The 11,344-nt window shown below is 39.4% G+C and overlaps 1 protein-coding gene across 2 annotated transcripts; it reads right to left on the bottom strand.

Moving 5' to 3' along the window:
* Positions 1-525: 525 nt before the first annotated feature.
* On the bottom strand, positions 526-9,864 carry GTF3C6 (general transcription factor IIIC subunit 6). 2 transcript variants are annotated; one of them, XM_088139481.1, is made up of 6 exons: positions 9,421-9,752; positions 6,975-7,055; positions 5,287-5,350; positions 3,992-4,036; positions 3,786-3,896; positions 526-2,618 (listed from the first exon to the last, which is right to left on the bottom strand). In XM_088139481.1, the coding sequence occupies exons 1-6, from the start codon at positions 9,559-9,561 to the stop codon at positions 2,317-2,319; spliced, it is 744 nt and encodes a 247-aa protein (XP_087995607.1). In that variant the 5' UTR covers positions 9,562-9,752; the 3' UTR covers positions 526-2,316. The 2 variants fall into 2 exon arrangements, with proteins under 2 accessions (XP_087995607.1, XP_025021417.1); XM_025165649.2 differs by lacking the exon at positions 9,421-9,752 and adding an exon at positions 9,763-9,864 and having other exon boundaries at positions 531-2,618.
* Between the last annotated feature and the right edge of the window lie 1,480 nt (positions 9,865-11,344).

Here is an 11,344-nt window from a genome sequence, read left to right as displayed (position 1 = left end):
AAATGCATATATTAAATATAATACATGTGTATTAATGGAACGTTTTGAGAATAGAGTTTGAATCTTGTTTTACTATAGAATCTCTTATCTCTTCACTTTACTGATGTTATATGACTTTTTCAGAAGCCAGTCTCTTGAATTCTTGACCATTTCTTTCTCAGTTTATTGTACTCTGAGAGAGACTTCTGAAAACAAGGTGTTTTCAACTCAGGCCTATTCCAAATCAAATGCATATTTTTTAAGAGTGTAGCACTATATATACACTTTTAATTGTGTTAACTTTTGTGGAGTTTGTTTCTGCCTGGGGGTAAGGCTGATAGCACACTTTGGTTCTTGTCCTCCCTCCTATCCTTGACAACTTTCAGATACATTTTATTTTCTTCCAAGCCACCTTATGTACTAAGGAGGATGGGTAACTACATGCCTGGGAGGGGATGAGGCTTCTGCTCAGTGACTCCATCTCAAACTGAGTGGAAGGATCTGAAGAAGTGCCCTACTTGATGCGAATTCAAATACGATGTAAGGAGAGCCCTTCTTGACATGGAAAGGATGGATGGAGACTGTTGGGAAAGGATCAACCATGTACGAGCTTTTCACACAATTATATACCCTATTCATACACAATTTGAACCTTACATTAGAAGCAAAGAATTAGAGCCAAGGGATTCATGCTTTGTACTGCATTATCTCCAGATTCTAATTTCATTCTTTTACTTCAACTTTTACTTGAGCAGTATTTTTATGTTACAGAAAAGGCAACAGAGTCTAAACAGTCTTAATACAGATAAAAGGTTAAAAAAACTTATAAAGCATATATGCTTGAGATTCAACACCATGCAATATATTTCCCAGTCAAGAAGCTGACTCAAGACAGTTATAAGGAGTAGTATCTTTCTCATAGTAATCTTTCTCAACAGCTTGCTATTAAGATTCCCTATGCAGAGAAAGATTAAATTGTTTGCTTATGAGAAGGAAATAGTCTTTGAATATAGTCATCAGACTCTCTGATCACCTGGTCAACAATTTTCCTTTCCCTTACAGCAAAATATGAACAAAAATGGAATACAATATTCATAAATCTTGTGGTGGTGGGTACAGTAGCAACATATCAAGAAATTTGTCCTCTGGGTTTGAAAATCTTAATCCACATAAAAATATGAAATTGAGCATTTTGATTTTAGGCAAGTAATAGGAAACATTAATTTTAACCCAAAAGTTATGGGAGCAAAACTGCATAAACAAACAAAAGTCCCAACAGAAGAGAATATATGTAGTACATGTTTTGGATTAAGAACCAGGAATGGATCATTCCTACTATTCCTCTTTAAGTATTTATTTTCTACTTTTCATGTTTATGAGATGCCATCAGGGAATCAGGCATTACATAAAGGGTGAAATTTAGAGCGCCTTTGTATTTATTTATTTAGCCAATTTATATGGCCGCCCATCTACTAGTGGAACTGGGGGGGGGGGGAAACAAAAAAATAATGAAAACAGAAACATCAATTAAAAAGAGCCACCTCAAGGCACTATAACATCTTATCCACATATCTCATACACCCACACCAGGCTCCATTAATATCCTGGCTTCAGTACCTGGGGGAAAAGCCAGGCCTTTACAGCATTCTGAAAGGCCAACAGGATTGGAGCCTCCAAATCTCAGAGGGGAAGATGTTCCACAAGGCAGATGTCATTACAGAGAAGGCACAAGAAGAAAATAGGTTTGAACCTGATGATTGTAACTACCTCCTACAGATGGTGTTTCACTTGAGTTTTAGAAGGGGTTAACTGTTCATTGTGCTCCTGTTTGTGCACATGTGTAAAGTGACTGCTTGAAAGAAAAAAAAATATTTTTACCATAGTTTGTAAATTATGATAAATGATTTTACATTATAAAAAGCAAAGGCAGCTATACTGGTAAAAAGGAAAAATCCAAGTCCTTGTTAGAATTGTATCTTTATTGTATCAATTCAAGATCACAAAATAGGGCACAAGTTTGAGTTCTCCAGAATTCTTCACCAGACAAGACAGTAAGCAAAAGAAATAATTGGGAGAAGGCGAGAGAAGAGAGTCTGTAATCAAATAAAGACTTCTGGGTTCAACAGAAGCCACTCTCTTTCCACTCTCCACTTTGCTTACCATCTTGTTTGATGAAGAGGTGCAGAGAACTTGGGGAATGTATTGGATCAATATCACAAAAGGAATGTGGTCCTAACAAAAGTTTCATAAAATAATTTGCCTATACATTCAGAGTCTAACGATAATATGTACAAATCAGGTATCAGTCAGTGATTGCTATGAACCAAACAGCTTATATCAATTCGGAGTCTCTTCTGAGGCAATATTCTGACTGTTCCCTGTAGAAGGATTCTCTGAGTTGGGATCTGGGGTATCCAAAAGAGGTTCAGCGTCATTGTTTGCAATGTCAGGCGGAATCCTGGGTTCCAAATTCCAATCCATGTTTCCTTTGTCACTGGCTTCTCCCTCAGACTCTTCTGCCAGCTTGTCCTGGGATTCAGCTGTTTCATCGTCTTTTTCATACAAGAAGTTGCAAATCATGTTTGGTCTGCTGTATGAGAAGTCTTTGTCCCTAAGCTCTAGCCATTCTATGCCACCTCCTGCCAAATTATATGGAGGGGAGAGAGATAAGGAGTTAGTAAGAAAATAAATAAATAAATAAATAAATAAATAAATGTAATTTTATTCAAGATTCATTTTCATCCCTTCTTATTCATATCTTGTTCTTTTCTTATCTCCCTCCTCTTTTCTGGTTTCCCAGCAGTGATGTCGCTCTGTAAAATGTCACATATATTGAGAATGCTACATAGCAAAAACTCAACGATTACTTGGTTGCTGCTTATGATTAAAAAGATTCATGTTGAAATAATACTGTACTGCATTAAGAAAATGCATACTGCATGATTGTTATGGTGAGCTATTGCAACAAAATATGAGGAAAGAAACATCACTTCCAAATTTAAGGATTCAAGTTAAATAGAACATTAAATGGAAATGTGTGCATCACACTGATATTCAATGCCAGGTCCCTCTCGTGACGGGCAACAATGATCTGAACTCCACTAATGGCAGATTTGGGTTAATCTGTAATAGATCTGACAAATAACATTAACATTAGTGGAGTTCCTTAATGAAGGAAGGTAGGACTCTTGCCCTTCCCAGACCTAAAAGATATGTTCAAACAGAACATATACTAACTCTGCATTTTCTCAAATTGATCCTGTCAGTTGAGGAGGTGGGAACATAAACAATCTTGCACATTTTTAGTAACTGATTTAAATATATTTACAGCTTGGGATATTGTGAAAGACTGATTAAGATCTCATCAGGATCACAGAAAGAGAGGAGCTGAGCTACAATTTTATATAAATTCAATTAAAGTAATCCGATGTTGAAGTGGTGCAGAGAAAGCATGTATATACAAGCCATGAAAACAGAAAAGTAGAACAGTCTGTGACTGTTTCACATGCTCCACTAAAAGAAGTATTTAGCTTCAGCTTAGGATGTTGCATAAGCCTATCAATTATGGTTTATAAATTATGGTTTATAATAATATATTCTGCAATATAAATTTTATTCAGTAAATCCCATTTAAACTATCTGTGAACCCAGTCAGAGTATGTAAAATCTGGATAGAAAAGAGCAAGGAAGCTATATAAGATATGAAGGGATCTGGTGGATGTACCTAAAGAGGTTTCTAGACTGTGGAAACAAACAAACAAAAAGTTTTAGAAAAAGAGGATGAATTTTTAGAACTTGAGAATCACCTGTGTTCTCTTCCCCTTCCTTTTTCTCAATCAGAAGTGTGCGTGTCATATTTAGCTTCTTCATTGTGTGGCATTTATATTTTAGTTGCAATTTCTGGTTGCCTTCCATATCTATTATCAAGGGAAAAAAAGCAGAATATTTGTTTTTTTTATTTTTTTAACCTTATTTGGGATTCTGAAAAGTTAAAATACAAAGTATTGCTTACCATGATCATGGTTTTCCTCAAACACTACACATGTCCCAAGAGTATCTGAGAATGAGAGTAAACAAATTGCTAAGGGAAAATATAAACTTCTTTAAAGAGCCATATTTATTGAATTCTATGAAAGAATAAGAAGATTGCATGTATAAATTCAAAATTTATTTATGGTCCAAGACCTAACACAATAAAGACCAGCATACGGCACAATATCTATAAAGGAAAATTTTAAAAACTGCAAGAAAATCCTAAAACATTTAGCAGCTAACAGTTAATAGCACTGAGGAGGAATGAGACAGTTTCTAATAGCTATAGCTATTGGTAAGAATGTTGCAACCTTCTTAGAGGTTTCTGAAGAGTGGCCACCCAGGAAAAGCCTCCTGGTCACAATGGCAATGAGGATTATTAACAATTGGAAGTATTAAACGTGACTGCCATTGGATGTACAATGGACATTTTAACACACATATGAGACAGATTTTACCTCAGAGTCTGAACAGAAACAAGTTTGGCTTTCAGATGGGAGGCTTATCTATCTACTGGTTGTTGCCCTAATAGGTAGCAGCCCAATTCGGGCCAAAGTAAATAGTCTCCTATTTGGAGCATGTATAAAAATAAGGGCTAATTACAAATGTGGTCAGTATTAAGCTTAACCTCACTATCGCCAAGGTAAGTTGCTTATTCATTATGGAGCTGTTGATACCAGTATCATATTATATCCCCTTCATTTTTAAAAGCAAACCTGGATTTAAACATTGTTTCTACATGCTTTTCATTAGCTTAATTTTAAATTAGGTCACCCAATCAGGATTTTTTAAATAACTGAGGCAATTATTGATTTGAGACTATAAGTAAATTTTTTGACCTGCGTGTAGAAAAAGTTACAAATAATAAAAACAAAAAAAGAGGGTTATAAAGTTACTTTCATGGTTCTTTACATCATGGCTTACAAAAACAGATAGGGTACTATGGCTGGTGTGGGTCTTCCGGGCTGTGTGGCCGTGTTCTTGAAGTTTTGTTTCCTAACGTTTCGCCAGCACCTGTGACCGGCATCTTCAGAGTGCAGGAGCACAGACAGGAGCAGTTCTCTCTCCTTAAGGGCCACATCACCCTGGGCACAGAGAGAACTGCTCCTGTCTGTGCTCCTGCACTCTGAAGATGCCGGTCACAGGTGCTGGTGAAACGTTAGGAAACAAAACTTCAAGAACACAGCCACACAGCCCGGAAGACCCACACCAGCCATCGTATGCCGGCCGTGAAAGCCTTCGACAATACAGATAGGTACTGATTACTTTTCTTACCTTCATATTCTCCAGCAAAGATGTATCTGTCTATTTGCAAAATAGGTCTCTCTGTGTCAATTCCCTAAAAACATGAAGACAGAAGTACATTTGCCAGAAAGGAAGTCAGTGAATTCAAAGCACTGCCTAAGCCTGGTGAAATCTCTAAAACTGATAAGGGGACACATCATACAAAATGTTTTCTGCATGGATAGACATATATCATGCCATTTCTAAGGAGCACGAGTATTTAGACATTGTGAATGTGTATCAGTGCCCTGAATATACAAGTAGTCCTCGACTTACAACCATTCATTTAATAACTGTTCAAAGTTATGATAGTGCTGAAAAAAGTGGCTTACGACCAGTCCTTGCACTTATGACCATCACAGCATTCCCGTAGTCATGTGATCAAAATTCAGGCACCTGGCAACTGGCATGTATTTACGACAGTTGCAGCATCCCGGGGTCACGTAATCGCCATCTGCAACCTTCCCAGGGGGCTTCCGACAAGGAAAGTCAATGGGGGAAGCCAGATTCACTTAACGACCACATGATTCACTTAACTATCATGGTGATTTGCTTAATGACTGTGGCAAAAAGGTTGTAAAATCTGGTGCATCTCACTTAATGACTGCATCGCTTAGCGACAGAAGTTCTGGTCCCAATTGTGGTTGTAAGTTGAGGACTACCTGTACTTCCTAGTGTGACCATGCTTGGGTAAAATGGGTCTTTGGTTGTGTCTGTAGTATTACTAACTAAAATTTACCAAACCTGACTGATTTTAGCTTGGGGAGTATGGCTGGGAAGGTATTTGGCAGAATTCTGATGGAAAGGATACAAGAGGTAGCAATAAGCTAAATTTGGGTTTAGCAAGCAGAAGGTGAGCAGAGCAAAGCTTTTTGTTGCTCCGCAAGTCACTGAGAAATCTACAAATGGCAGACAGTTTGCTGTATGTTTGTTGATTTAGAAAAACAGTATGATAAACAGGTTTCAATTACAGAATGCTCTGCATTATATGGAGGTTGGTTGCTAAATGCAATAACAGTGGTATATGATGGAAGTAAAGCATCCATGAGAATAAAGAGAATATTTAGTCAGTCAGAGAGCAAGGCAAGGATGCACGATGTTCCCTTAGTTGTTTAATATACTTACGGATAAATGTATAAGGAATACTTGTAGTGATATTAGAAGTATGTTGGTTGGTGAACATATATGGACTTTTGTATACAAATGCTGTTGTTTTGTTGGCTGAGAACCAAAATGATTTGCTGTGCATATTAGAGAGCTTCTAAGATGTTATAAGGAGTATGGATCTGGAAATCAATGTATCTAAGACTATGGTAGTTCTGTTTCATAAGGAAAATGGTGTGAATGACTATAGGTTGTATATAAAAAAGGAAAATACTAGAGCAAGAATGTGAATTTGTGTACCTTGGTAGAATATTTACTAAGCATAGGGAAATGTATGGAGAAATTTTAAGATGTGCAAACTTTGGTTAAAAGGTAGTTGGAAGTACGTGGTCTGTTGCAATGAATGAATACTTGTAAGAAGCAAAAAAAGCCTGGGTAAAAATCATGCTTCTGCCTGCTCTGTTAAACAAGAAATAAGTTAAACTACTTGTGCCATTTCAAAAGATTTTGAATACAATCAACTGTTCTTTTCAATAAAAAGAGACATTAATTTGTATTATGTTAAATACACTCACCAAAATCTTGCATTTATTCTCACATTTTTCCAGAAAGTCTGAATCAATTATTCCAGACAATTCTACCACAACTAATTGTTCCTAGGGGGAAAAAAAATTACAAACATATCTTAAGTAACGCATTTAAGAGCTCAAACTTTATATACCTACTTGCAAATATACATTATTGTCACACCCATTTGTTGAAGAGGATGCACCTTATCCCAATCTTCTTTTCTTAGATTGCAATATGGGTATTTAAGCATCACTGTGACACTATGAAAAAGCAGCTATCTACTGCTTTCTCCATCATTTCTCCTATAAGCAAAGAGACTGGGATATACCAAAATGCTATGGAAGTAATTTGCATTGTCCTCTAGTGCTGGTTTGCCCTTGTCATTAACAAACCAAATGAGCTAATTTAGTGTGGGTATTGGCACCAGAGAGATGGAGTTTCATTCTTGGCCATAGTAGGTCACTGGGTTACTGTGTGTAGTCACTCTCTCTCAGCCAACCTATCCCACAGGACTGTGGTGAGAAAAAAAAGGGATGGAATGTTATGTGTGCCACTATGTGAACTGCCTTTAGTGGGATACAAATCTAACAAAATAAGTAGCTATGGTATTTCAAACCTAACATTCCCTCCCCCCAAAAAAGTTGTTAGCGTTCTGTACTGCCTCTGCATAGTGCTTCCCTTCTCTTAACAGTTACAGCATACAGGATAAACCTACATTAATTCATTAGAATATATTCCAAAACCATGTTCTGTCATTCTATATAGCACCATTAAAACGACTACAAATGTGCAGTTTGCAAAGGCAATTCTACATGTTTGGTGATCAAAGACAGTTCTTTCTGCTTTGTTCATAAACTGAGATAAGTGTAGTAAATATTTTAAGCTAGCAAGTAAATGAGCATAGAGAAAAAATAGAAATGCTTTTAAAAGAAATTCTTCCTATTCGTTTGAAGTAGTGATACTACTCTGGAAGCCATCCATACTAGTTCCAGATTCCTGGAAAACAGCAGAAAACTAAAATATATTACCCACCACTACAGAACAAGAGGCTAGCCATATAGGACCTATAGTTAAAAAAAAAATGACTTATTCATTTGTTAGTTTTATATCTGTCATGGAGAATATTTATGTGGTTGCTAGGAGCCAAAAATGACTTGATGGCATATACAGTAATATCTCGGTTCACAAATGCTTCTGTTCACAAACAATTCGGTTCACGAACAGCACCATTCGCAAAATTTTGCTTCCGTTCGCGAACTCCGCATTGGGTGACGAACACGACCCGTGGCCATTTTCCCTGCTGTGACACGTGGTCGTGGCTTCCTGTAGGGAGGGGGACTCTCCCTCCAAACAATAACCGCCTCCCCACCCGCCTTCCTGTCCTCCATGCCAGAAGTCGCCTCGAGCAAGGTTAGTGTTCTCTCTCTTCATATTGTACTATACTGTGTTTCATATTTTTGTGGTTTTAAAAAAAATACATACGGTTCAGAACGGATTAACCTATTTACATTGAACTTTATGGGAAAATTTGATTCGGTTGGCAACCACATTCGTAGGGGTCAGAACAGATTAACCGTATTTACATTGAACCTTATGGGAAAATTTGATTCGGTTCACAACCAATTCAGTTCGCGACCAGAGTAGTAGAGTAGTGGTACCTCGGTACCACTGTAATCAATCAATAGCTTTATATACTGTCTTTCCTCCAGGAGCTCAAGTCAGTCTACATATCATTCTCTCCTTCAGCTTTTCCCCATCTAATGAAATAAAATGTGAATGAAGTAATATTTATATCCTAACTAGGGTGTTTCTTCTCTCCCCCCCCCCCCCATTTTTTCAAAAGGAAAAGAGCTAGATCTTGGCAACACAAAACATGCTTTGTCTGCAAAGGATCCTGGCTCAGCTGTCAGCATACTGTGGCATGCTGTGGCTACTGTGGAAACTGTCAGCATTTCAGACCAAGCCAAATCCAAACATGCAAGAGAATTCTTGGAAGCTTGGTATTCAGACAAGGCAGCAATTAACAGACATATAAACAGCATCTACATACTATTCAAAAGAGACAAAAGACCAGAAGATCACCTCACCAGCAATCATCACCCAGATAAGCAAAGGTTACCACCAGGCACACAATTAGGCAGTAAACATAACCTAATCAAGGAACTACCGGAGGAGCAAAACAAAACCCCCACCCCCACCAGCACTGGCAAGGCAGGCCACAGTATATAGAGAGCAAACCCCATCCCATCTTAGCACTGGAGATGTTCCCTAGCAGGGTAACGAAACGTTTGCAAGAAAAGAACCAAGCTCAGAGAACCCCCAAGGACTCCACAGTTCAACCCTGAGCTACTCATATTCGCCTCTATTGGCTAGAGTACTACAACTGGCCAAGGCGGCTCAAAACAGGGACGATACGCAGCAATGCTTCTATGAGCCTCAGCGCCTCCTTACGGATGAAGTGGGGTTTACAGTGATGTGGGGATTCTCGCCGAGGAAAGAAGAGGCTGAAGATCCGTGCTTCCTTTCGTAAAAGCAAGCCACCCTGTAAGTGGGCTTCCAGGCGCTTATTTTGCTGAACCTGTTGTGTGGCATTAATGCAGCGGAACTAACACATTCAGAAGCCTTGCGTGGCTGCAGGGCAATCCGCAGGCAGTGAAATCCCGCGCAGTACGTTCAAGGCTCAGCAATCCCGAGGGAAAAAAGTCCCTCTCCCCGATGGTCATTTGGATGCCGCTCAGAGGCAACTTGCAAATCATGCGATAAGACCGGACTCCCCTCAAATTGTAAACCCACCTCGACCTCTTCGGCTGCGCGCGCCCCACCCGCCGCCTCCATGCTACGAGGGCCTCCGCGAGCCTCACGTGACGCTCCCGCCGCCATCTCACGCGCCGCTTTTTTTGTAACAGAAGCGCCGCCAGGCGGGCGGAGGAGTTTTTGGGGTCAGGTTTTCGCTGATGGGAAAACTCAGCTCGAGCTGAGCAGCTTTGCTTTATCATAGTTTGTTCGTGAATTAGTTTGTTTGAGGAAGCAGTGGGTCAGTTCACCGGGGGTAAATGTCTGGTGCGTAGAGCAACCCGAGGCACTCTAATTCGCCTGAAAGGGTGCAAACGTTTGCTAGAAGTGGCTCTCAGCCCAAAATTATCCTATTTTGGACACATCATGCAAAGACCCAGCTCTCTGGAGAAGGCTTTGATGCTGGGAAAGGTGGAAGGAAGAAGGAGACGACCAGCAACTGATGGACTCAGTCACAGCAGTGATGAGTGCATCGTTGGAAGAGCTGAAAGACCAGGTTAGGGACAGATCATCATGGAGAAAATCTCTGTGCTAAGAGTCAACAATGACTTGAAGGCAAATAATCCATCAGAGGCGGCTTCCCACTTTTTAACTTTTAGGGAAGGGTGGCTGAGTGCTCAAAAAAGCCTCCCTCCAACATTCTCCTGTGCTTTATATTTTTTCTTTCCACATCCTATCATTTTATTTATGCAAATCCTCTTAATAAATCAGAGTTTCACCTGTTTCATGGATATACAGGTAGTCCTCTACTTACAACCATTCATTCAGGGACTGTTCAAAGTTACTGAATGGTGGTTATGACCAGTCCTTGTGGTTCTGGCCATCCCAGAACCCCTGCAGTCACATGATTGTGATCTGGATGCTTGGCAACCCCTTTGCACTTAAAACGGTTGCCAAGTGCCCTGGGATCACATGATTGCTATTTGCAACCTTTCCCAGAAAGTCAAAAGGGAAACTGGCAGGGAAGAACACAAGTCGCTGGGGTAAGTCTCCCAACCCATACACCCTCCCACAGCCTCTCATGCTGTGCTGGCCACTTGTGCACCCCCGTGCATCCTCCCCAACCTGTGCCATACCCCCGTGCAGTGCACTTTCCTCAACCTGCAGGGCACCTCTCGTGTGCACCCTTGCTGCACTGCACCTCTCGTGCACCCTCCCTTTTTTCCAGTGTTGTGCATAGTTTATCCTTGCAGCCATAAGCATGTAACTTATTGTTATGGCATTTTTCATTATTTTATGTTCTGAAATTATGCCTATTTAGGAAAAAAAGTGGTTTCATTTCAAATTTGTTCCCTAACATTCTCTGAGTGGTGCTGTGTATGTCTGATACTTTTGGGGTTTTTTTGGCATGTTTACCACATATGGTAGAATGTTGCTTCTGTCTTGTGACAGTTCCAGCATTTATTGCTATATGATTTGTCTATTTTAGCAATTATTGACAGAGTTGTGTACCATCTGTAAAATATTTTATACCAATTTTCTCTCAAACCATAGCTTGGAGTAAATGTTATAGATTTGCTCCACAATTCTTCCCATTGTTTTATTGGGACTGTTTCTTTGAAGTTTTGCATCCAATTTATCA

This window comes from Python bivittatus, unplaced genomic scaffold (assembly GCF_059951505.1).
Source record: "Python bivittatus isolate LINGU-HERP-01145 unplaced genomic scaffold, Pbiv_v1 ctg000020_np1212, whole genome shotgun sequence".
Taxonomy (NCBI): Eukaryota; Metazoa; Chordata; class Lepidosauria; order Squamata; family Pythonidae; genus Python; species Python bivittatus.
The sequence above is the reverse complement of the archived record's forward strand: the minus strand, read 5'-3'. Positions and strand labels throughout refer to the sequence as shown.